The sequence below is a fragment of the Sminthopsis crassicaudata genome, chromosome 4, assembly GCF_048593235.1.
Source record: "Sminthopsis crassicaudata isolate SCR6 chromosome 4, ASM4859323v1, whole genome shotgun sequence".
NCBI lineage: Eukaryota > Metazoa > Chordata > Mammalia > Dasyuromorphia > Dasyuridae > Sminthopsis > Sminthopsis crassicaudata.
The window spans coordinates 186,109,139-186,137,127 of NC_133620.1; the positions used below are offsets into that span (position 1 = coordinate 186,109,139).

The 27,989-nt window shown below is 34.5% G+C and overlaps 1 protein-coding gene across 2 annotated transcripts in view; it reads right to left on the reverse strand.

The window, feature by feature from the left end:
- Positions 1-3,200: 3,200 nt before the first annotated feature.
- The window catches only part of NT5DC1 (5'-nucleotidase domain containing 1), a 232,273-nt gene continuing 207,484 nt past the window's right edge, over positions 3,201-27,989 (reverse strand). Inside the window, exon 12 of one of the 2 annotated variants that reach the window (XM_074310049.1) lies at positions 3,201-4,252. In XM_074310049.1, coding sequence (XP_074166150.1) covers positions 4,137-4,252 — 116 coding nt within the window. In that variant the 3' untranslated portion in view covers positions 3,201-4,136. Of the gene's footprint in view, positions 4,253-22,704; positions 27,879-27,989 lie in introns of those variants that run through there. The other variant, XM_074310050.1, reaches the window with a different exon arrangement.

The window sequence follows — 27,989 nt, forward strand, 5'->3', positions numbered from 1 at the left end:
AGAAAGGCAACTAAAAGAATAAAGAATGTATTACTTTTCAATTTCTGGAATTAGAGTATCGAATGATCTACTGTTAGCTACCTAACCTGTGAGTTTCCTAACCAAGTGGGTGAAAAACCCACAAAATGCCAAGATAAAAGTTTTTTAATGAAAGGATATGTTTCTCAAGTGTATTGACTTTGGGAGTGGTTAATGGCTGGGTTATTGTAATGAACAATTAGAAGATTTGTTGATGCTAAATACAGATAAAGTTTTTGTTGTTGTTGTTGTGTTTTTGTTTTTTGTTTTTGTTTTTTTTTAATTTAAAAGCAGATACATTAACAGTCCCAAACAAAAGCTTGTTTCTGGTTTGGGAAACTTCCTATACAAATGCCCTGGTCTCTTCTCCCTTAGTGATTTCATTTAATTCCATGACTTCAAATTTCACCTCTAAATCAATTCCCAAATTTATAGATACAGAACTATTCTGTTTCTTCATCTTCAATTCCTCATTTTCCAATTGCCTATTAGGTATTTTGACCTAAATATTCTGCCAACCTCTCCAATTCACTATGACAAAATTCATAACCTCTCCTAAGCAGGACCCATCTCCCTTTCTAATCATACCTGCATTATTTGAATAACATACAAGTTTTGCTATCTAAGGACACTATACAGGAGCTGTAAGAATAGTATTCTTTTTCAAGAAGTAGGATGCAATAGGAAATCTTGTCCTTGAAGAAGGCCCAGTGCTCAAACTTCTGACTCAGGAACTTCTGAACTTGCTGTTATCCACTTGGCAACTCTTAAAGCTAGTCCTGCCCAGGAAGTCTCTTTTCTTTGTTAGAAGACTAAATTCTGGGATTATGCTGCCCAAAGAATAAAAAAAGTCCCCTTTCCTTTACATGGAAAGTTGGGTTCTGGAACAGAGTTCTTAAATCCCTTTCTCAGGTTAAAACTCAAAAAATGTTTTCCCCTCCTATGTGCTTCTGCTATAAATTAATATTATTTATTAGTTCTGGTAATGGGGTGGTGGTAGGGAGGGACAGAAAATTCCACCTGCTACACTAGAAGAAGTATGAGAGGGATTGAGCAAGCCCTCAAAAGGTGAGTCCTCAGATCTGGGCCATTTTGCATTTAAAAGAAACAAATAAGCATGGCTAATCTTTAGGCAGTCGGTCACTCTTTAGTTATCCATCAGTTGCACCCTTAATCAATGGTCAAAAAGTTAAAGTCTCATCAGTTTGATTGAATCTCCCTCTTTGCATTAAATGTTTTGTGTGTGTGTGTATATATATATATATATATATATATATATATATATATATATATATATACACATACATGTAAAAACACAAATATTTAGTCTTTAAAGTCACATTTATATACAGACCCACATATATGCTAATTATTATTATTAATTCTTTCTCACCTTCACCCCCTTCTCCACATATTTTTATTATCCTAGATTAGGTCTCTACCTCTTCATAGCTTCTTAAATTGTCTCCCCACCTTTAGTATATCCTAGTTCCAATCCATCCATTATACAACCTTCTTAAATCACCAGTCTACCAGTCTGATCATTTACCATTTGGATTCCCTCCTTAACTTTCTCTGGTTTGCCTTTGTCCTCTCTAAGATGTGGCCCCCTGGCTGAACACACCTTAGATATCATTTGATCAAGGCAGATTCTGGAGCAATTCATTTTTTTAAATTTGGGGTAGGCTGTTGAAATGTCAATGTCAATTTAAAATGTATGTAATACATGCTAATATTTCTCATCAAAAAGGCTAGATTGACTATTCTGAGACCACTTCTTTGATGACAAATATTTTACATTATGTAGTAAATATTGTTCTAGGGACTAGGCAATTGTGACATAGGCAAAATTTATCTTGGACTTTCCGACTTTTATATACAATTTTTACTTTGTCAGATTTGACTGACAGATCAACTGGATTCTTTGGGATCTAGATTCCTTAATATACATGAGAAGTTCCCTCCAAGCAGGAGGAAAAGAGTTGACAGGACTCTTAACAACTTTTTGTTTGAATACAACCTGTATTGATATGTTTATGGCCAGTATATTTACAAGCATAATATTGGCAAAAGAATATTGTCCTATTTAGGTTTCCTTAGGTTTTATAGGTGTGGAATTTCCAGTCAGTAATGATTTTCCCCAACTTCCTCAAAAAACAGACCCCAGAGAAATTCAAAGAAAAAAACTTTTAAGTTGCCAGAATTTCAGATCACTGGGTGGAAAAGATGTTTGAAGCACTGATTCCTTTCTAATGCTCCTTAAGATTATCAAAAGGTGACTAGATAAGGTCTGTAGAGCTTTCTACATGTAATTAGTACATTTTGTCCTAATTTTAGGGAAATTATAGGTTCAAATTTAGAGGTTCAAGCTGTATTGCTACTTGAATTATTATTTTTAATAAAGCATTTGTTTAAATTCGAGTTAGTAAAACAATGAATAGTTGAGTTTAGTTCAGGGTACAACAAATGAGTACCTCTTTTATTTTGGCTCAGGTCAATTCTGTTTCTGAAATATTAAATATACTTATTTCAAATACATAGATATGCCACAGACCTTAATTTAGAAAGGGCAAATTATCCACAGCATCTCAGGCTATACCTAGTCATCTTGGCTCTTGCCTTGCCATTGAATTTTTGATGACTCTGAAGGAGGCTTACAACTTGTGAGGCAACTCTGCCTCACTTAAGTCCAATTCATTTGCAAGTCAAGACACTACCTTTGACAATATGGCAGTTTGGGAATGAAGGACAAAACCCAAACTGTTTGGTAAGGAGATTAACTGAAAGCAAAGAGAAAACCATTTTAATGGTGCTTATTATCTCTTGAATTAGGATTACTATATTGATGTAAAAATTAAATTTATTTGTATCAAATAATTTCTCAACATCAATTTTTCCCTTATCTTTTTTCCCATTTTTTCTTTTGTGGTTTCTAATTTCCTGGTGCCACTTTTAAGTGAAATTTCAGTTTTCATTACTGGGCCAAATGAAAAGTATCCTAGATCTCTCTAAAGATTCAAAATACAGAAGTTACAGAAGAGAAACAAAATATATTTAGTGGTATAGAGCTTGAAGGATAATTAAGATTGTATTGTCTTGTTTAGCATCCTTATTTTTCATACAGACTTTGACAGTTTATAAGAATGTAAGGGTGTTTTGTAACATAAAAAATGACCGACACATTTCTTAAAAAGAAGACGTTTATTTTTTTGGGTGAAATTAAAGGCTTCAAGGAGGTACAGAGAAGAAACATTCTTTGCTTGATTATATGGCTAAGTTCATATTGGAAATATAAGCTGTTTCCTCTAAGTTATCTTATGTTCTATGTGACATTGTTTAGTAAAACTGAAAATATCATACTTTTGATTTTCCTTGTGATGGTCAATAATTGTGAAACTTTTCTACTGAGATGGAGGTGTGAAAATATCATCCTATAGCTGTAACTATCAAACTGAGCTTCTAATAAACTGAGCAAATAATTATTAGATGAAAGCTATTAAAATTCTATAATAGCCCTGAGTTACGTTTCTTCCCCTGTCCTAAGTGTGCTTGAGTTTTGAATATTTTGTTTAACTAAAAAGATACTCCTCTTTTAATTGTGTGACTGTATGATTTCTCTGACTCTAAACTCCTTGCTATAATTTAAGCAGATCAATGTAAGCTGACAATATTTTTCAACCTGAGCACTAGATCCTTGTCTCTGGTGAGCAAGAATTATTATGTTGTATAAGCAGAAATCAGGAAACAGACTGCAAATTCCCATTTAAGTTCTTGGTTCTGATCTAATAATCTTGTAACAAAGAACAATTGTTATGAAATAAAGTATCAACAGAACATAGGACACAAGTGTCTTGATTGTAGAATAGTAAAATAATTTAAAGCAACTGAATTTGAGACAGAACAATACTATCAGGTAAAATAGTTAATACAAATGAAAAAAAAATTAATGCAATGAAAGTTTTCAAGCCAACACAGGCAATACAAAAAGGAGTTCCAAGAACAAATGATGATTCTTTGTATTTAGCTATAGATAAAACATACATCAAGTGCTAGGTGTTTTTCATCACAAGTTACCATAGCACTGATTTTCTATCTTTTCTTCAGGAAAAATGAAAAAGTTATTTTGTAGTCAATGACTCTTCATTTGATAAGGCCAATGGGGGTTTGGGATAGTAACCACCAATTTTTGAATTATCAGAAGAAAATCTGGTAAATTTGTAGTCCAAGGGTAAATCTGAAAGAAAACACATAGAACATATATAATGGGATTAGTTTTTCAGACCTTGAAAGAACATCTATTAATGCTAAGAGATCAACTGACATTAAAGCTTCTTTTTCTAGTAATAGACTTTATGGAAACCATATTCAATTCTATTATGTTAAAGTCTGAATTTTGATCTTGGGCTGTAAAGACAATAGATACTTTACTATAAACAGAAGTCCTGAATCACTAGCATTCTGACCTATGATCGCACTTTTTTTTCAGTAACTTCAGAATTGAGAAATTAGCCCATAAAATCAGAAAACAGCTCCAGGATTTTAATTTACAAGGAAAATCTTCCAAGGTAATGTGGAAGTTAAGAGTTAGGATTTCAATAACCTGGTAGTGATTTTGCAAGTAGAAAAAAAAAATACAAGGTCCCCAATTTGGCATTTAAACCCCTTTACAATTAGGCTTCAGCTTACTTTTCCAGGTTGAGTAGAGGGTGGAAAAAAGAAAGAAATAGGCATTTATTAAGCACTTTCTATGTGCCAGGCATCATGTTAAGTACTTTGCAAATATATTTCATTTCATCCTCACAGAATCTTGGAAGGTGGGTATATTATCAAGTAATACTCTAGATTCTAGCCAAATTGTTATGTTTTCCATAGGCAAGCATTCTTCCAGCATCTGCCTCCATGAATTTGAACATGCCCTCTCCCATGATTAGAATCTTTTTTCCTTTTCATCTCTGTCTCTTAAATTCCTTGTCCCCTATCCAGTTCCTTCAAGAATCTAATTCTCATTCTTACTTTACATACTATGAATTTATTATATGTTTCAGATTTATCTTGTACACCAAATATAGTTTAATACATCAATTTATTTTTGTTTATACAAAGATATGTACTGACATAGCTTGTATTCCCCTAGCAGAATGTAAGCTCTTTGAGGGCAGTTTCACTTTTGAATTTGTGTTCCTAGTACTTAGAACAGAGTATCCTTTAATAAACTCTTATGTCTGCAACTTTAAAAATGACTTAGAAACAGAAGGTTATGTAGATCTTGAACCCATTAATAAAAATATAAAAATGACAACACCTAATTAGTTTACAGGAACAACGAAGATGGAAATGTACCAGCTGAATTGCAACAGAAACTTCTGAATGGGACAGAAAAATAAGCATTATAAATTTGTAAATACAGCCAATGATTATCATTTTCCATTTGGATCTGCACTTTTTGGTGAGTTTTTTTTTTTTTAAAGCTATGACAAACATTAAAATCAAGTATTGAAATAAACTGAAATCATAAGCAAACCTTTGAATCCCCATATCACAAAGGGATAAACCAAAGTTTTAAAGAACAATGAAGCATATGAAACCACATTGCTCACTAAAATATCATAATCAATAATAATATTTTCTGGTTCATTTTTAGTGAAAGCAGAGGGGTTTTTGTGCCATTGAAAAAAGATTGTTATTCAGACCATTATTGCATTATTCAATTTCTATTTTGTGTAAGCCTTTATGATATTACATAATTATTAGCATAGTTAACATGGGTATGTAATTTATAAATGAGTAAATGTACATATACTGGGGTCATTCTTTTAAACTTTTTTCAAAAAAGTTTGGAGATCAAAGTTTCTCATGATAGAATGTAAACTCCTTGAGGGCAGTCTACTTTATTTTTGTCTTTGTATCTTTAAGAACCTAGAATATTGCTCAACATATAATAAGCATATAATATTCTTGCTTTTCAATCATTTTAGTGATTATTTTGTGACTTTTTTAGCTTATTTTACAAATGAGGAAACTAAGGAAGAATTAAATGATTTACCCAGAGTTATACAGATAATAAATGTCTGAGACCAGATCTGAATTCAGGAAGAGGAGTCTTCCTGACTTCAAGACTGCACACCACCTACTTTGATATCTAGCTGTCCCAGACATTTAACAAAGCTTGTTAACTATCTGCTTATCACCCATAAAATCCAAATAATTGGTGTGCTCCTTCATTTAACTTTTTGGCTGCTTTGAGTTTGTATGCATAAATACTAAATCTTACTGGCAAATAAAAGGTTCATTCAACAGATGAAATGGTAGGCTGAATAGTTTGATAGAGAGGTAAATGGAGCCAAAGTATACACAAGAGGTATTTCATGTAATTACCTCTTTTCTTAGATTTAAATGTAGAATAGTCACATAAAAGGATTCCTATTATATAATATTAACCTTCTTTTTTATTATTCTACACTGTCTCTTGAATTGGCCAATTTGAATTTGACTCTTTAATGCTAGTCTACTTCTCTACATATGCTTTCTGGGCCCTTTTACTGCCAGGTCTTCAGAGGCAGATCATTTCTACTTTTTATACCTTATCTTTCTCTTAGTACCACACACATCTTTAGCTGCCTATAAAAAGGACTGAGATTGCCTTAACTGAATACTACCAATACTTGGGCCCAATCCAAATGGAGACATAACAAGTCTATTTTTTTTCCCTGGGCATGGGTACTGGAGGTATCTTTTCATACAAGTGGTCCCTAACTGCTTGATGCCAATGGACCATCTGAGGAGAAAAAAGGATGGCTATGGCTTCCAACAGAAAGTACTAGTGATACTAATCTCTCTCCTCCCCCATCCCTTCCCATCTACTCCATCTCAATATTTTCTAGAATTAAAAAAAAAAAAATGCTTCCTAGTAAAGTTGAAGGCCTTTCATTTTAATTGTATGTTGCCTTAAATGACTGCATTGACAATGCATCCTCTCCTTGTGCACATTATTAACAATTAATATTGCCCAAACACTGTCATTTACTTTTTTTTTTTCTCTATTCCTCTTCTCATGATCTCAAGATCCCTCTATCCCAGCAACATACCACCCAAAAGGTAAGGATCCTTAGCTAAAAGAGGGGCTGTTGGGGGAAGGAGGAAGGCAAATTTTTTGGCTAATTAAGTTATGCTATTTTGCATTTGGAACAAAGGAACAGAGGGAGACTTTAGCAGGCACAGCGGGAAGTCAGTTGTCAACATTCTGTCATCAGTCAAGATTCAATCTGTGTTTTGAAGGGCTAAAACAATTCTTGGGAAAATGTGTATGCATGTGTATGTGTCTGTACAGTAGCCCTATGAAATTCTAGATATACAAATTACCTTAGAAGAAAGAGATATGTATTCCAGATAGTCTTGAGCACAAAAGAGACTCTGAAAGACAGATTCTAATTTGTTCATGGGCTGGATTAAGTTACTCCTTGAAAATTATGCATGACAGATTTTCCTAAATCTAAGTATGAGAAAGCAGTATCTTTACCAAATAAATGGCATCTGAGGAGACATACCTACATATGCGTATCTTCAGAACAATTGGCAATGGATAACTTGGGCAGCATGGTGAGTGGAAAGAGCACTGGATTTGGAGTCAAAAGCCATGGGTTTGAGTTCTGGCTCTGCTACTTTCTACCTACAAGTTTTGGGAAGTTGCCTGACCTTCCCAGATTTCATTTTTCCTCCTCTGTTAAACAAGGAGCTGAATGGATGACCTTTCAGTCCTTTTCCTCATTCAAAATCCAATTAATCTCCAAACTGTGTAATTTAGACAATGGAACTATTTCAGTAAGATTCTTTTGAAAAGTGCTATGGCTTTGGAATCAGTGGGCCTGAATTTAAATCTTGACTGCTACCTGGGCAATTCATTTAACTTCTCTGAGCCTCAATTTCCTCATCTGTAAATGATGAAGATCAGCTAGGTCAAACATTCTTCAAGAAACAGATTAAAATAAAATCCGTAAATATTTAACAAACAAACAAAAATATAATAGAACAAAGTTAATACGATATATTCCCTGAAGGATCCTTATGTATTCTTTAGTGATCCCTGTTTCTATTTGACTTTGTCACCACAGAGACTAGATGACCTTCAAGGTCCTTTCCACTTTGAAATCTATGATCCTATGAAACCCAGGGTAAAGGACTTCCTAAACACAAATAAAGGTAGAGACTCTAAAAAACAGTAACAAAAAATATATAAACAAAGCCTGGCTGGTGTCATATATAATACAATTTTGTTTTTTAAATAACTGAAAAGCAAGAATCAGGGAGTGATTCAGCACTTAATTTGCATGAAAATTACACTGATGAATGGGGGGGGAAGAGGAATATTTTTCTGTAACTAAGAACAGAAAAAAATACACCATTTTAGGAAAACATTAAAAGTAAGTGTATTTCAAAAGGCGTCAGTCGTACCAATATGAACCATACCTTTAAAGGGCATCTAAATCCTAAGAAAACCACAGTCTAGTCTGAACTAAAATTAACTTATTGTAACTAGGTGAAAAGAGAAAACATTCACTTATGGACCTTAGCTCAGCCACCATATCTCTCCATTGAAATAATAGTTCACACATTGACATATAACTTTAAGGCTTACAAAGAAAACAGGTTCACACATATATATTCACATATCACTTTAAGGTTTACAAAGTATTTTCCTCACTATAATCCTGTGAAATATGTACAAGTATTATCTTCTCTATTTCATAGGTGAGAAAAGGGAAAGAGATTATAAATGACTTGTCAGGGTAGCAGAGATGGTAGAATCAGATCTGGGACTCGAGTATAGACAGCTCTTTTGACACCCATTCCACTCTTGTTTCTACTATAGGGGAGGCTGTGCTAAGGAAATCCCAAACTCTGCAAATGACAAGTAGAATAACACCTTTTATAGCATCAAATCTGTAGATAATGGAATTAACTTCTAATCTTATTCTCCTTTTCTTGAAGTGAGATGAGCTAGGAAGAATGGTCCATAATCTGCTCCAGGACTTGGGCAAAATTCTGTTAGATTAATGAGTAAAACTTAAGGTAACTGTAGACAACACTGGATTTGAAGTTGGAAGAGCTAACTTTGGTATTTTCTATTTATGGGACCTTGAGCCAAGCTTACCCTTTGCACTCCCATCTCCCATTCTGTGGCTAATAGGTAAAATGAAAACTTTGAAAATAAAATGATTTCTAAAGTCCTTTGTAACTCTTAAAAAAATCTTAAGGTTTTTTTTTGCACCATATCCTATCTTACAGGGATACTAGTAGCAGTTAAGTGGCACAACAGTTAGAATAAAGAGGCTGGAGTAAAGAAGATGAATTCAAATCCTGACTCAGACATTACTGGCTATGTAATCCTGTGTAAAGTCATTTAACTTCAGTTTATCTCAGTTTCCTCAATAGTAAATTGGGAATAATAGCCCTTCCTTCCCAAGATTATTGTGAGGATGAAGTAAATTAATTTTTACAAAGTATTTAATATGGTGTCTAACAGTATAGTGCTTGCACATAGTAAGTGGTTAATAAATGCATCTTTCCTTCTTTCATATTTCTGAAGTAGACCTGAAAAGGATAAGGGGACCTCTGGCAGTGAATGGAATAGGCGTCTCTGAATTGGTTGTGATAATTAAAGATTTGGCAGATAGTAAAGAGCTCAAAAGACCAAAATTTCGGAGAGATAACTAGAAAATAGGGATTTGAATAAGCCATTGAGTATGGGGCAGCTATGTGGCTCAGTGGATAGAATATCAAGTCAGGACTCAAGATGATTCCTTTTCTTGCTTTCAAATCTGGCCTCAGACATTTATTAGCTGTGTGACTCTGGGAAAGTCATTTAAGCCAATTTTCTTCAGTTTTCTCATCTATAAAATGAGCTGGAGAAGGAAATGGCAAACAACTGTAGTATCATTGCTAAGAAAACCCCAAATAGGGTCATGAGAAGTCAGGCAGGACTGAACTATTATAGTCTGACATGGAGGTCTTATCCTCATGCCTTATAGTACATCTTTCCATGGGCTTGCTTACTTTGATGTATCTGTAACTGCCCTATGATGCAGAATATAATCCATCTATATGCCCATTGTTTGCAAAATTTGCCCACATCATCCCCCAAATCCACACCCACAGCCTTAATGAGTCTTTTTGCCTCCAGTCCCTTAACTCCAATGTAGCCTATGTCACCCTTGTCAAAATAGCATTGCTTGTGATGCTAATTATAGAAGGCTGACCTTGTAGTCCAGAATATGAGTCTTAGTTTCCTCATCATGGGAAAAAAATAACCTGCAAGTATATAATGCATAGGGTTGCTGTGAAGCTCAGTTGAGATACACATGGAAAGGATATTAAGACATTATTTCAATGTCAGTTACATATCTAAAAAGTTCCAAAACATTTTTGATTCTATCTCTTGAACATCTTTTGCATCTGTTCCCTTCTCTTCTCTTCATTCATGCGATAAACACCTAGATTTAGGTCCTCATCTCCTCTCACCCATATTTTTGATCTTCACGCATTTAGTTTTTTCCTTCTCCAAATCTTTTCCACATAACAGCCAAATTGTTAGTCCTAAAAGACAGGTCTAATCATGTCATCTCCATCAAACTCTGAAGTGCTTCAGTATTTCTTCCATAGCCTCTAGGATAAAGCATGAACTCTTTTCTTTGTTCTTTTCCCTTCTTCTCTTACCCTCTCTGGTATTTAAATACCTTTAAGATCTGGCTTAAGATTACCTTTGTAGGCTGACTACAAATTACTCTCTTTCACCAGCCCTAAATTCCAGCCAAATTGGCCTATTTGCTGTCATCCATACATGATATTCTATCTCCTGCTTTTCTTTGTACATAGTTTTGGGGGACTGGCATATGTATGGAGAGCTTCGAATGTAAATTTCCTGACTGAAATCAGTTATACAATAGACATGCTCTAAAGTTCTGCTCATTTAATACTTCAAGGAAGCTTTTTCTAATTTTCCTCATTTTTAGTCCACTACCTCTCTCACTTTGTATTTATTGTGTGTATAGCCTGTATTGACTTAGATATGAATATTTTATATCCTTCCCCCTCCCCACCAAAATCTTTTGCATTTGTATACTTAGTAAATAATGCAGTGCCCACCACATTATAGGTACTTAATTAATCCTTACTGACTAACCTTAAGTGTTGTGCCAGGTACAGACTGGCTGAGTGACTTTGGATAAAATTTTGAATCTCTTCAAAAGCCAGACAACTTTCTAAGATTGTGAATTATTTGTATTGATGGAGGGAATTCAGTCATCACAAGGCTGGTTAGCTTTCCCCTTTCACCCCTTAGACCATATGAACTGGTCATATGGAATTCCTTTGTTTAAAAGTCTTTAGTAGTTTCCTACTGTCTACTTAATAAAGTCCCAATTCCTCTAGCAGTCATGGTCCTTCATAGTTTGCTCTCACTCTTCCTTTATAAATTTAGGTGATATTTTTTCCTCAAGGCATTCTGCTACAGTCAAACTAGACTACTGTCTTGACTTCTCTCATTTCCTTGATTTTCCTTAATAATGGGTTCATCCTCGGGACTTCACATAAAGTTTTGTTTTGCAGCTATGTAATATACTATTTGTAATATACCAGTGTTTGTCTCTTTACTAGACTATAAGTTTGCTAAAGGGAAGATGCATACCTTATCAATCAACTGATAAACATTTACTAAGTTAAGTACCTTTTATGTATCAGGGCTAGTAATGAGGGTAAACCTAAACCCAAAGTGGTCCCTTCCTTCAGGGAGCTTACAATTTATGTATGGGGGTTGGATGAGGAAAGAAGTAATACACAATATGTATACAAAATAATATGAACAAAGCAAATCCCCAGGTCTCCTCTAAATTTTGTCTCTCCCCCAGTCCCTGTAATAGAATATGTGCTTAAGATCTACTGAATAAATGAAACTATGACTTCCAGATAAAGATTCATCTTTGGCTCATATCTCAGGGGCAAGGCAGTGAAGAAATTTCAGTCCTATGAAGCCTGAACACTGAAATTTTTTTTTTTTTTTTTTTTTTTTTTTTTTTTTTTACTATTCCTTTTAGAAGAATTATCAGAAATAACTATTTTCAAAATGAATGCAGTAAACCAGTTATACATTTCTAAAGCCCATGTTGGAACCATCTTTTCTTTCACTAAGCTGATTTAGGAAAATGGCCACCTGAGCATCTGCATGTGTCTTAGGAAGTTTTATAGCTAGTTACTAATGATGATTTAAATCAATGGTGTCAAACTCAACTTGACAAAGGCCACCAAAACCCACACAAGGATTTCTGCAGGTTGCATATTTACTTAGAAATTACATATTAAAATTATCTATGTTTTATTATATTATATTTATTTATTTGACAAATATTTCCCAATTACATTTTAATCTGGTTCTGTCTGCATTCAGGAATGTCATGGGCCCCTTGACTGTTTGATACCTTTGATTTAAATAATCCCCTCATGTACTTAAGAAGAGGAAATGAAGAAAAATTTACTTTGCTTTTATTTTTTTATTCTCAGGCAAGAGTTCATGGGTGAAGATAGACAATATTAATAGGTAATCTTATAATGCCTACTATATGCCAGGCACTCTGCTAAGGCCTTACAAAAATTCTCTTTTTGGATACTCATAACAACCTTGGGAGGTCAGTGCTATTATTACCAAATAGAGATGAAATGATTACCTCCTGGCCAGATAGCTAATCAGTGTGTGAGGTTGGATGTGAACTCAGCATTCATCTTCTTTACCGCCCAGCTGTCTCTTAACAGTCGGTATCAAACATTTAAGTTTTTGGTAAATATCCCTGAACATGAAGTCTATGGTCAGGGGCTTTCTTATAGCTGGACTGGTAGAGAAAAAAGTTGTAATGAAGACCTCCAAGAACAATGCTTCTCAAAGGTGTCACCAAGGTTATCCTCTTGGCTGAGCTAAACCACATGGAATTTCTGGTCTGATGCTTTGTTGCTACCATAAGTTTGGTTGGAGAGTATCATATTCTGGCCAGACCAGAAACAGAAGACTTCGACTAGTGCCAAAGGAACTACAACACCAATTCCTTCAGAGTTACCTGGGATTCCTGCAAAAGGCCATTAAATAGCAGACAGATGTCACTGAAATCATCAGAAGAGCAGTGACCAATCTGCAAGAGTACAGAACCCTTGATGAAAAAAATCTTATGATACCAAGAAGAACTTAGTGAGAGAAATTAGAGGTACCATAATTCCTTATCTGCAGAATACATTGTATGTTGGCTCTTTTCCTTTAAGCACAACTTTCAGGGATGTATTTATGGTCACTATATAATATGGACATAAGAATTTTCCAGATTTTATAGATTTGTGTATGTGGGGGGATTAGGGATAGTTTTTAGTCAGAAGTGATTCTCCTTAACTCCTTAAATAAAAATTAACTTTATGTCATGTGTACCACTGACACAGAGAAATATTCCCAAACTATCATTCTACAGGGCTATGTTATGAATATCTTCATGTTAACTAGCTACCAGACCATTATCAGTTATTCAACATGTATATAAACCAGCCAGATTAGATCGGAGTCTTAATTAGTCACTTAAATGATAATTATTATTCCACTGACCATAGAAAATAACATGGAATAGAAGAGTTGCATTATGGTCATGGGATTAAAAAAAGATTTCATCAAAGACAAATAAAGCAATTACAAGATAAACTCAACTAAAGGTCTATTAGGTAAATTGCTATGAAGTACTTAGGAGATTATTTTTAAGAATTCCAGGCACAGTAAACAATGACAGACTTTATAAACTCTGTATTTGGGAGGATATTTTCCCAACAACAGAAATCTGTAACAAGCACATCCATTTGGAAGAGTGCATAGGAAAAATTTTCCTTAAGAATTTTTTCAATATTACCCAATGAAAACAAAACCCAGTTTTCCCTCTTCACAGTGTTATTATTCTCTGGGGGAAACACAGAAGAACATAAAACCCTCCTTCTTAACCATGAACTCTTCTAGAGGTCAGTGTCAATTCAACCAGTGAAGTATATCCACACACACACACACACACACACACACGTGCACGCACACATACGTACATGTACATAATACCTGTTCTCAGAAAAAAATACCCATGTTATATAGTTAATTTATAAATCATTAAAGAACTGTTTCAAGATGGCAATTTGGCTAACATGAATGAGTGAAAACAAAACAATGACTAAAGACTACTTTCTCATTTCCCAAGTCCCCAGTGGACGCTGACAAACACATTCCATGTCTCCCCAACTCATTAAAGAATAAGAAAAACCATTTGGAGCATGTGACACACAGTGGCAACGAAAAACTATTCCACTATGCAGAGTATATACCAAAATAGTTGGGGCAGTAAGAATTTAGTCAGTTTGGGAAATCACTTGTCTACCCAGCTCCAATTTAATCTGGCTTTAGGGTGCTGCAAAGGAACTGTTATTCTTCTGGCTGCCAAAAGTGTTAGCAGGGTGAACAGATTTGCAAACCTGACTAATATTTTCTTTTTTGGCTTTCTAATTTCTGGCCTAAATTTCCTGTTGCTGGTGTAGCTTTCTGATACACTACTTTCCTTAAAGCTGTTTCAAGGCTTCTGCTTTCTGCTATCTGATTTCCCTAGACCATCCTACTGTAAGAGCCACACCACTATAAAACTTAGCATCTTGCTAGTAGATGTTAGCTCTCCAGTTCCTGCCTCAGTCTCATTCCTATGTAAGTCTACTACCTTCCTAAACCCGTCCTCTGTTTTTCTTTCCTTTATAAGCAATTTTTGTCAAACAGTGGGCCCCTTTTGGAGTCTTGGGAAAGATACTGCAATGATATACCCTTTTCTTCTCTAGCTCATTTACAGATGACAAACCCAAGGTGAGTAGCGTGGAATGCCTTGGCCAGGGTCACTACTTACAAGTATTAAATGTCTGAGGCTGAATTTGAACTCAGAAAAATGAGCCCTCCCGACTTCAGGTCTAGCACTTCACCCATTTGACCACCTAGTTAGTTGCCCATTGGGTTTCCAAACAAGAGCCATTTTATAGAGTTAAAAGCCTTGGGATTATGGAATTTAGGTGTTTTATTCTGTTGAATTTTTATATGCTGGTGCCAACATTGAGGATCTTTGATTACAAGTTTTTTTTGAAAAGGTTAACATTTTTAGTTGGGTAATTTTTTTCCAGATAAGAGAAAAAAGAGAAGTGGGCATGACTAAGATATTTAAGGGTTGCATTTCAAAAAGGATGTGGAAGAAATTAAAATGATGTGGGGATTGGTAAACTGGGGTGAGATTTAGGCAAATATTCACATGAGAAGAGAGCATCTGGTAAGTTATCATAACATATGTACTTATAAGGATAGAAGTCCTTGGAATCTATATAGCAAAGTTCACATGATTGTTGGACTTGAAAAATCTGAATGTCCCTAACATAGTTACCTTTTCATATAATAAGAGATTAGGATTGGATCTGTGACTTTGTCAATAGAAAGGACCTCCCAGATGAAGAATTAACATTTATTAAACACCTATCGGAAACTCTTCCTAGAAGAGAAACTGCCCGAAATTCTTCCTATCAATGTAGGTCAGAGCCTTCTCTACAATTTATACCACATTACTTTTCCACAGTGGGAAGACTTAGATTATATAAAAGTAAAATAGTTTTGGGCTTTTGAAATTGTTCTTTGGAACAGAGAAGAAAGTAGACTAAGGCTAAATCTATATGCTCAGTGGCTGATCTTCTACAAAATATATGTGATCACTTATTTAAGCTCGACTATCTGTTATGGTCTATGTCTTAAATGTAACACAATAAACCCATATTTAAAAAACAGGAAGCTACAATATCAATATATAATTAGAAACAATCCTACTTGTGAATGTATTACAATAATCAGAATGTTCTGCTTTTGTATCAGGAAAGGACCATATTTAAGGGCTGCATTTCAAAAAGGGTGTAGAATAAATTCAATTGATGTGGAGACTGATAAACTGAGGTGAGATTTAAGCAAGCATTCACATTCAACAAATTTTATAGGCATCCAGGTGGTAACACTCCTGAACTATCTGTTATGTATCAGATGATACATATGAACTCAGATCTTCTCTGTGTTCTATTTCAGTTTGTCAGGAACCAAAAAAACATTAACTATCATTATTAATAATTATCATGTTATTTATTAAACTCTAGAGTACATATGTATTTATATGTCCATACACATAAATATACATATATATTTTGGGGCATCTTTTGTGAAGGCATTTTTAATACATTTGTCTTCATAAGATTTATATTCTAACTCCTAAGGACACTGACAAAGAGATGTATTTATAAAGAAGGGGGTATCAGGGTAATAAGGGAATGAGAGATCAAGTCATAAGGGATAGATAAAAGAATAGAGATTTTTAACTTATAGAAAAGAAGCCTCCATGACAGTTATTTTCAAGTATTTAAAAGGCTGTAATGTCTAAGAGGAAAATTTGTTTTGTATGGAAATTTGGGAGGAAAGTTTTGTCTTGATGTAGAAAAAACACTTGTCAATAATGCTATAAATGAGGGGCATAGTAGATAATAAATACATATAAGCTGTGATTCATTTAAACTATATAAATAAGAAAGGCCATTAGGTTTTCCCCATTTAATTTAAATTAGCTAGGTATTTAGTGATTTATTACTTCAATAAACTGTTTTCAGAGTAACTCTATGGAGAATCAACTCAAGAATTATAGATCAAATACATTTTTAGAAACTACTTCAAAGATGTGAGGTTTGGGGGAAGATTTAGGTGAGGATAAAAGAGTGAAGGTCAGATAGGGAGAGGCAGCCTAGGAAGGTGGGTAGAAAGTCATCCTACTCAGTAAGACCTGGGTTCCTCAAAAACGGAAATAAAACAGAGAGGATCTGAGTTCAAATGCATCCTCTAATACTAACAAAGTAATCCTAGCCAAGTCATTTAATCTCTGCTTACCTCAGATTTCACAACTATAAAATGGGGATAATAATAGTACCTATCTCACAGGATTGTTGTAACAATCAAATGAGAGTACTTGTAGAGTACTTAGCATAGTGACTGGCCCATAGTTAGTGCTTAATGCTTCCTTCTTTTTCTTCTTTTTCTCCTATTAACCCTCTCAGTACCCTAAACAACTCTATAAGATAAGTCTCAAAACAGATAGAAAATTGCATGGGTATACCTTCTATGTATTCACATTTTAATTGTACCATGTCAAGTATCACAAAGTATCTACATGTAATAAATAAATAATACATTTAAAAAAGGTGAATTAAAAAAAATTCTTAAAAAATGAGTCAATTTAGTTCTCACTGAGGGAGCAGAAAGGGTTATTTTGTGACTGACTGCCAGGGGATTTGGGTGTGGGGTATCCTAACTGAGATCAGATGACTGCCCTGTTAAAACAAGGATCCTGAGACTGTGGACTCAGCAAGCACAAAACACTTACTCCTCTGTTATGGGAAAGTCATTAATGGTGCTGACTTTGAGAAGGAAAGCAAAAAAAGAGAACAAACCCCAGATTCTTGCCCAATAATAACAAATGTTCTCTTAAACACCACGGAACATGTATAGTTCTTCTATCAATAACATTGTTAATGATTTGGTTAGATGTTAATGGATGTGGAATGGAATAGTACAGTGAAAATAACTGCACTAAGCTAAGGAATTCTTGTTTTAAACTAAGGTTCAAGGTAGAAGAATATTACAATAAGAACACACAAAGAGTGGAATGTACATGGAACAGAGAGGCTTTCAGGACTTTTTTTTTGTGTATGAAAGGAAGAATGGTAGGGAAACATTTATACAATCAAAAGCTCCATCTACACTATGGATAGAGCCACAGGAAAAAAAAAAAAAAAGCTAATTTTTGTTCACCCTCCTTTACTCAAAGGCAGAATAAAGGACAGCAAATGTTCATAGAATATGGATCTGAAACCATAATACCCTCAGCAAGGATCAGATGAAAATTTGAGGGGGAAGGATACTAGACTTGTGATTTTATCACTGCAGAGAGCTCCTGATGTGGAAAATCCCAACCCCCTTAATGTAGATCAGCACTGCTCTGTACCTTATAGCCTTAAAAGTTTCCTGAGGACACTGAGAGATAAGTTTTCCATGGTCACAAAATTAATCATATTAGAACTAGGCCTTGAATGTACATTTTACTGACTCTAAGGCTGGCCATCTGTTGCATCACTCTATAAAGGATACTATTAGAGAAACAAACAGTTGAGACCCAGGGGCCCTCATGATAGCATTTAAAGAAAATATAACAATTAGCCAAAAAGTGGTTAGTGATGACAGATCAATTGCAATGCTTTTTTCTTTCACTGAACTGTTAATTTTTAGCTGGTTTTTCCTGCAGTTATCCAATGATTTCTAAATTTTTTGATCATGCACTCTATTATTTAAAAAAACCAAGAAAACAATCAAATAAACAAACAAACCAAAAAACCAAACTGAACAAGCACTTGTAATTATAGACATTTATTTAGATATACTACTGTACTAACACAGAGTACTAAGATGGTGCAGTGGATAGAGTGCCTGGCTTAAAATCAGAAAGATGAATTAAAATCGGATCTCAGATACTTACTAGCTCTAGGGCTATGAGTAAGTTATTCAACCTTGTCCTGCTTCATTTTCCTCAACTATAAAATGGGGCAATAACAACACCTACCTCTTAGGGTTGTTGTGAAGATAAAATGAAAGAAAATATTTGTAATACACTTAGCATAGTGCTTAATATAAATATAATATAAAAGTATGCTTGTCCTACACATGAAAAATCAATAAGCAAAAGTAAACAATATCTGAACTGCATTCAGTAGAAAGTTTCTATATAAATCTAGTCCTCTTTCTAATGAATGATTCTAATGGATACTATCACATCTTAATATCTGATTGATTTTGGGATATTTAGTTGTACTATTTGGTATGAATGTGGGGAATAGCTACAAAGATCAATTTGGTTGGACTATATATATAAAACGCAGGAAGAAGTCTGCCAAAAGTCTTTGTGCATCTTTTAAGTTTAAAAGTTTTAACAGCTTAATCATATTATATAACATATTATATTATATCTTATGTAAAACAGAACAACAACAATAGCTTAGACTATTAAAGCTTAAAATTATACCATGTATGATAAGACTAGAAAGTAGTTGGAGCTAGGTGGTAAAGAGCTTTAAATGTCCCAGAGAGATGTATTTGACTCCGAAGGTGCAGGCAGCCAGATAGCTCAGAAGATAGAATGCCAGGACTGAGATCAGAAAAACCCGAGTTCATATTTGACCTTAGATACTAGCTGTGTGATCTTGGGCAAGTCACTTAAGTTTGCCTCAATTCACTGGAGAGGGAAAATGGCAAACCATTTCTTGCCAAGAAAACCTCATGAACAGTACTGGTGTCACAAATGGGGTTATTGGACTCAAGTGAATGATTGAACAACAACGAAGAGGTGATGGGGGATCACTGGAATTTGTGAAGTAGAGCTACAATGTCAGTCCTGTTCTTTAAAAATACTTTGGTAGCTTTGTGAAGGATGGATTTGAATGGAGGGAAAGACTGGAAGCAGATAGACTATTTAGGGAGGCCATTGCAATTGTCTGGGCAAGAAATGATATCTCAAATAAGGGTGAAGGCTATGTGATTGGAGAGAAGGGGATGGATATAAGGGACACTATGTAGATAGAAACATCAAGTTTTGGCAAAAGATGGAATATGTGTGGTGTAGGAGAAGAGGAACCAAGGATGAAATTGTTAAAATTGTGACCCCCTAAGCGCCTAGAAAGAGAGTGGTCCCTCCATAAAAAATAGAACATAATAAGATCTATGATTCAGATCACAATCCATCCATGCTTGCTATCCTGTGTGGAGATTTTTTTTTTTTTTAAATCCCAAACAAAAAGTGACTTTAGTAGGTCTGCATAGTATAGATATAAAAAAAGGGGCAAGAACATAGCACATGTATAGGGTGAGGAAGAAAAGCTATGATGAATACCTTATACTCCACAGAAGTTTGGTGCCTGTTACTGATGTTAAATTCTCACTACCTTTTGGGGCTAAAACCCAGAAGAAAAGTCAGAAGGTTGGGAATATTAGCATGTGGCAGGAAGGAGTATTGTTAAGTCCCTGCTAGGTTATAATGGGTAAAGGGTAGATGTGGTTATATTAGAACCCCACTATTGGGTGCTCTACCAAAATGTATTGAGATCCATCTTTTCATTCTGGAACTGACAGATAATAGACCTCATGGTGTAATGTACAGCTCTCTCATGTACAGACCAGTGATCTAAACTATTGTTTAGATCTTGTTTAATACTTCTCCTTGATTAAATGAAAATTAGAGTAAAAACAAAGATCCTGAAAAACCATAATTTCATAATAAAGGTATGTGGGTTAGGGATGTCAATCGTAAATTTTAGCTCAGACTGTTTTGATTTTATGAATTAAGTATTCATAGATTCTGAATTAAAGGTATCATTGGCTTAAAAAGAGAGTAAGAAAAATAAAAAGAGAGATAGAGACAAGAGACAAGAGAAACATACTCAAAGAAAGAAGAAGACACAGTACTCTGTATAAGCATTCCTTATGGAGTCAAGGGCCTCAGTATCCTCACTTGCAAAACCAGAGGGTTGGACTAGATACTCTATACAGTCTCTAATTCTAAACATGTTGGATCCATACAGAACCTAGACAAGGAAGGAAATTACTTTGGAAATTACTGATTTTTAAAAACACCCCCATGATCTAGTTTTAAATATACAAGAAACCAAGAATTCAGCCTGATTGATAATTCTAAAATACACGAGGAGCCCTGAAAAAGGCTTGTCAAGTTCTCCTAACAGAGGTGCTGGTCTTTCTTGACCATTCCATATACCTTTGGTGTCTACCAACCACCTCTCATCTTTGGGTCCAGGAAACTTAGCATGAACAATAGCCACACCCCAGTAAAATCATTGAGCTAAACCAGATGGAGGATAACCAAAGGCCTCAAATCCACTGGTGAGTTAGTTGACCCCAAGCATGTGAAGACTTCCCCAACTGCAATGGTGCAATGGGCAGATGAGAACAATTTGTTCCAGTGGCTATGAAGAAGGCTGAAATAGACACTGGAGCTTTTGAGCTTGATCAGACATCAGACTCCAAGGTGTTCTTTCTGTGTCCAGCCACTTCCAGTCATCTTGATTTATGTCCTGCCATGAGACTTGGATAACTTTGTTTTTTTCTTTTTTCCCGGTCTGAGGAAATTGGGGTTAAATGACTTGCCCAGAAATATTAAGTGTCTGAGACCAGATCTGAACTCAGGTCATCCTGTCTTCAGGGGTAGTACTCTATCTACTGTGCCACCTAGAAACAGTGTATCTGTACCTCACTTAAATCCAATTCACAAGCAAGGGAAGACATTACCCATGATGTCACTGGTCCACTCTGAAAAATGCAGCGTTGAGGGCCCAAATGAGTCAGCAGTGTGGTATGGCAGTCAAAAGGCTAATGTGATTTGGGGCTGAATTGTTATTTATTTTTTCAGTTTGATTCACATTTTGTTTTTACATAACATACATTTATAGATAACTCTCACTTAGAGAGAGTTAAATGAAACTAATAATAGTGACCTAATTAAAAAGTACAGGTAACATTTATACTGTATCACCTCTTTAAAAAAAAAAATTAGATTTCTGTTTTTGCACTTAAGACTATTGGGGAAGAAAAATACAAACAAACACATTTCTTATAACTAATGCATACAGACATAAAATAAAGTCCATTAATGGTTATACACAAAAATATTTTAGGTTTCATTCTGCTCTTTAAATCTATCAGCTTTCCTTCATAAATAACAGTTTTCATCATTGGTCCTCTAGAGTCATGAACAGTCATTGCATCAAAGTATAATTCTAAAATGTTTTTTTTTTTTTGTTTTTTTTTTTAACAGTGATGTTGTATCGTATAAATGGTTCTACTCACTTTGGGCTGAATTACCTGAATCATAATGTCCAGAATGAAGTAAGCAATTGATAGTGAAGGAAGTGATTGATAGTCTTGTTATAGTTTGTCCTCTGAAAAGTGCTGGGTACCATATTTTAAAAGAGAAGCTGACAAACTGGAATACGTTCAGAGGAAGATGATGAAAATGGTAAGAGGGACTGAAACCGTATCATGTTACTATAATAGAGGTCTGGCACATAAGCAGACCTCATCAGTTTATCCAATCTTTTTGCTTTGAGGATGCAGGGAACTTATTGGTGGGAGAATCATAATATGTGTGATAGAACTAATATCTACCAGGATTTCCCCACAATATGGATTAGGCCTACTTCTCCTTCTGTCTGATGACACAGGCTAACTTTTCCTAAAAATAGACAAAACTGATGCTGAGATCTGATTGGCCCTAGCTTCCTTGGCATATCCTAAGGCATATAGCTATGTATAACATTTATTTTTTGATGTCTTTATTTCTTTTTCTCTGCATAAATTTGTGAACTAAATACCTAACATTCTTTCCAGCATGACATACATTTGATAATCTAAAACATAGTACAGTTTAAAAATGTTGCCTTTTCACTTTTTGCTCATGCTTATGTATAAAATATTGTAAAGCTGACATCAGATTCTCCCCCCCCCCCCTTTCCCATTTCCTCTAAGTCCTACTCTGAAGCCTCTTAATGGTATGGCTCTTCAATAGACTAGGTTTTGTCAAGCAGGGTCTTGTCATCATCTGCTTTGAGTATGGTGTATGAATGACATCCAGGGATCAGCTTGGCTAAGTTCAGAATTTTATAATCAGGTTGGCCATAGGATGATGAATATTTTGGACACAATGATTTTTGAAAACCGTACACAAAATTATGTAGGAGTTGTATGTTATTTTCGTAAAGGAGGTAGCGAGAACCATGAAATTACATTGCCTTGAATTATTGGCAGAATCTACTAGGAAAAAAGTATTGTAGAGCTAATGACAAATCATTAGTACAAATCTTTTGGCACCTGCTTTCATCTCTATAATTTGTATTTGTTCATTTATATTATTCAGAGGACTTTTTACTGTTTTTAAAAATCTTTTTTGCAGTAAGTATATACTTAAACCTTTGTTGATTTCAAACATGGTATTTTAGAGTTATGAGATTTTAAAAAGTTTTATATCCATTAATATAAAAGAAACATAAATGCAACATAGTAACACCTCCTGTATCTGCCCTCATACCACTTTATATTCTCCATATTTTTTTAATCATATTCTAAAATTTAATATATTTTCTATGTACATTCTCTATTTCCCCTTAAACTATAAGCTACTTAAGAAAAACTTTGGTATGTCTTGAAGCACAATTAATATGTACATATGGGAAAAAATGTACATATGAAAGGTCATAATTTGGTTACTGTGCCTACTCATCCAACTGTAAATGAACATCATTTTAAAAAACTTCTTGAGGAGATATTTGATACTATGACTGCCAATCCAAGCTTTTTTGGTGTTAATGCTTTCTTAAGAAATGAGAATAATCAATATATCTAGAGATATATTCTAATAATTAAGATTGCCAGAGACCCATTTCAGCAAATGCTTTTCTATTAAATAATTGATAGATTCACTTTTGAGGATAATAATAATATAGATGACTTAATTACTTCTTGGTTTCAATTGGGGCTAAAGAACTTAGGACAGAAGGCACTTTTATTTAAAAGGAATATGTGAGAATCATTTACTCAAAGCATTTTAAATTTTTTTCTTTGGGTAAAAAACTTTATCCAGAAGGGAAAAGTATTATATCACTCTCTCCACCAAAGTAGCTGCTGGAAAACTTTCCTGGATCTTTCCTCTTTCACTAAAAATAGCATTGAGCATAGAAAGGTTGGTAGCATTTGGCTGGTGCAGTGTGGGTACATAAAATGCTGTTCTGTATCCTCTTTGTGCCAGAAAAGATGCCCAGCAAAAATTTCTCGGGATAATGAGGGAAATTCAACCTATGTGGAGTCAGTAAGGGAAAATCCATAGCAGGGAATTCTAATCCTCCAGAAAAAGGAGAATACCAAACTGCTGGTGGATTGGGGAGAGACTGTCATTTGTCAAAAATGATGGCATGAATGGACACAGAGAAAGAACTGTTAGTAGGTAGTCTAACTTGCCACAAGGAATCACACATCACTATGAAGGTACTGTGCCCTCATTATAATTAATGATACTTAGAATGAGTTGCTTTCAGAATACAAGAGGCCTCTTAGTTTGTAAGTTATATTCTAGAGATCCCTATGAATAGTAAATTTATGGGAACAATATTATGCCTATATGAAATAAGAACTAGACTACCATGTATTAACAAGAGAGATGAGCAGTTATAGACTACATTTCCAATATTCTGAATGACTGTCAAGCACAACAAATATTTAAAACTCCAGTTAAAGAATTGAACATCTGTAGTTCTTATACATACTGTCTATAATAGGAAAATTCTGAGGTAATAGTGTTTATATTATCCATCATTCTACTTATTTAAAAACAGATAAATAAAAGTCAAATGTATCATTTTGTTTAGTCATTTTTCAATTGTGCCCAACTCTTTGTGATCCTCTTTTGGGATTTTCTTGGCAAGAATACTGGAGTGGTTGGTCATTTCTTTCCCCAAATCATTTTACAGATGAGGAAACTGAAGCAAAAAGAGTTAAGGGGTTTGCCCAGGTTTTCACAGCTAAGTGTGAACTCAGGAAGATGAATCTTTTTGATTCCAGGCCCAGCACTCTATCCACTATGTCATCTAGCTGCCAATATGTTAATTAATAGGAGCTAAAATATTGTATAGATTTTTAGGGCTTTTTGTTATTATCATAGAAAATCCTATTTTAGATTATTACACTTTAAAATCTTCATAGAAACAGATTATTGTCCATTTGACTTTTGATGTATACACCTATTTCTCAAGCTTACTTTGATAATAATGACATTAAAAGTTCTTTGTAATATCAAAAATGACCTCTTTATTTCAAGTTCATTCAACCTGAGGCAAAGAAGCCATAGGTGTCCAGTTCTAAAAACTTGTTATGTAATTAAAGGGTTGAAATACTATATAGGCAAGTTTAATGGTGGAACTAGATTATCTGTGGGATACTGATCCCATCTACCCAATCTATTCAATCATTACATCATTTGCTTGTTTTTTAATGTGTTCCCCAGTGTTTAACACATAATAAGTGTTCAGTGAATGCTTAGAGGTTGATTGACAAGCATTTATTAGTGCATACTATGTGCCACACTAAGACAAAAATGAAATAGTCCTTGTTCAGGAATTTAGCATTCTACTAAAACAACTCCAAGTTTATTAAATAACAGCTTTACTGAATATCCAATGATCCATGAATCCAATGTGCTAAAAATTTCCTTATTTTAGACTCCACTAGTCTTGGCTTCCGTGACACTGCATTACAATGGTTGAGTCTTCTTCTTCTGATTGTTCTTTATTTGTCTTTACTGGCTTCTTATCCTACTGTCCCCCAAGTTCTGTTCTTGGTTCTTTTTCCTCCTCTCTTTATACTCTTTTTCTTGGTAATTTTATTTATTCCTGTAACTTCCCATTATAATCTCTATAAAGATGCCTATAAAAGCATGATCTAGAGCTTCCTAGAGCTTCAATTCCTGAATGTCTAGTTGCTGGCTAAGTGCCTCCAAGATATCCAGTAAGTTCCTCAAAGTCAACATCTGATACTAAATTTATCCTTTCCCTTAAACCACTCCATTTCTGTCTAACTTTTCTACTTTTATTCATGGCTCTACTACTGTTCCTGTCACCCATATTTGTTACCTTGTTTTCTTTAACCTTCCACCTCTTTCATCCAGTCACCAAGATCAGTTGATTCTACCTTATAACATTTTCATATCCATCTGGTTTTTTCCTATTCTTTCTGTAACCACTTTAGTTCAGATCTTCATTTCATATTAGCTAGACTACTGTAATAACCTAATTTTTCCTACTTCCAATCTTTCTCCTTTCTAGTACATCCTTCACACTGCCTAATCTTTTCTTGTGTCACTCTTATGTACTCAATGACTTTTAATGGCTCCCTATTGCCTACTGAGTAACATATAAAATAAGTATTATGGTAATGTCCTCAATAGTGAAACTTCAATATACATAAACAATATCATCAAAATTGGAAGAACTAATATTTACAAAACCTACCTCAGAGACTTGTTGAAATCACTTTGGAAACTAAAAAGAGCTATGGTAAAAAAAAAATGCAGAAAGACATTTAGGTGGCACAGTAGATAATATGCTGGGCCTGAAATCAGAAGGAATGTTCAAACGTGAACTGAAACACTTATTAGCTATGTGATCCTGAGTCACACTTAATTCTGTTTGCCTCACATTTCCTCATTTGTAAAATGAACTAGAGAAGAAAATAGCAAAACCTCTCCAGTATCTTTGTGAAGAAAATGCTACATGGAATCCTAAAGAGTTAGACATGAATGAAATGACCGAACAACAACAAAAGAATGAAAAACATCAGTTATAGATAAAAAGTCAAACTTTCTTATTTCTGTCAAAGGCACAACCAATATTGCTGTAAAGGCATGGAGTTATGGTTCCTCTGCCTTAAATATTTCCCAACTTCCCAGTCTCTTTACTAGAGGCATCTGGGACATGTAGCCCCAGAGTGCAATGATTAGCCAGAATAAAATGTAATTGGAAAATTTTAGCAAAATAAATAAATTAAAATATAGTACAACATAAAGTTAATTGTGGGTTTCTAAATCAATTTGCAACCTACAAGGATCTATATTCGTTTGTTTGATACAAATTTACAATAGTAAAAAATTTCTCTATACTAACAAAAAAATGATTATCTGAATGCTGAAGTTTGTCTTTGTATGTACCTGATGGGAAATTAAAATATTATTGGGGGGAAATTTTTTTTCCTTAAGCACAAATCTGACCATGTCACTCTACGCTTCTATTCAGTAAATTTCATCTATTTCCTATTGCTTCTAGAGTCAATTTTAAACTCTATTTAAAAATCTTTTACAACCTGGCCCCAAACTTCTTTCCAAACTTCTTGGACTTTACTCTCCATCTTGCTCTTTATGATACAGCAAAACTGGTCTATCATCTTTTCCTTTCCCATCTCTATGTCTTTTGTAATGACTTTCCTCCCTGTAGAAAACATACCCTCCTACCCTACCACTTGAAGGATCCCTCTCTTCCTTCAAGGCATAGCATTATCCATGTGAATCCTTTCCTATCTCTTTGTACTGTGTTCCCTTTCAAATGGACTTGTATTTAACTACTTTGTATTTTATTTTGCTTTATAGTTATTCTGCAAATAATTAGAGATAGCCTTTACTTCCTTGTTAAAATTTTAGTTCTTTGACAGTAGGAATTGTTTTATTCATTATATCTGTATCCTTTCCACCTATTAGACTGTTTGGCACATTTTATGGTTATTAAGTCATTTCAGACGCGTCTACTTCTTTATGACTTTACTTGGGATTTTCTTGGTAAAGATACTAGAGTGGTTTGCTTTTTCCTTTAGTTTACAGATTTGGAACTCATTTTACAGATGTAGAACTAAGGCAAACACGATTAAGTGACTTGTCCAGGGTCACATAGTAGGAAGAGTTTGAGGTCATATTTGAACTTAGAAAGATGAATCTTCCTGACTTTAGACCCAGAATTCTGTGTGCCACTTACCTGCTTCACAGTGGAACCTTAATTAATGCTGGTTCACTGGATGACTAATTGCCCAAGGTCACACAGCTAATATTTGGCAGAACTACAATTTGAACTCAGGTCCTATGATTCTAACTTCAGTGCTCTGTCTAGTCCTGAAACAAAAAGTTGAAGGCACAGTGAGTATAAACAGGTAAATACAGTGAGGAACAGGGACATCTATAATTAGAACAAAAAAGGAGAGAGTAGTTAATAATAATGAGAAC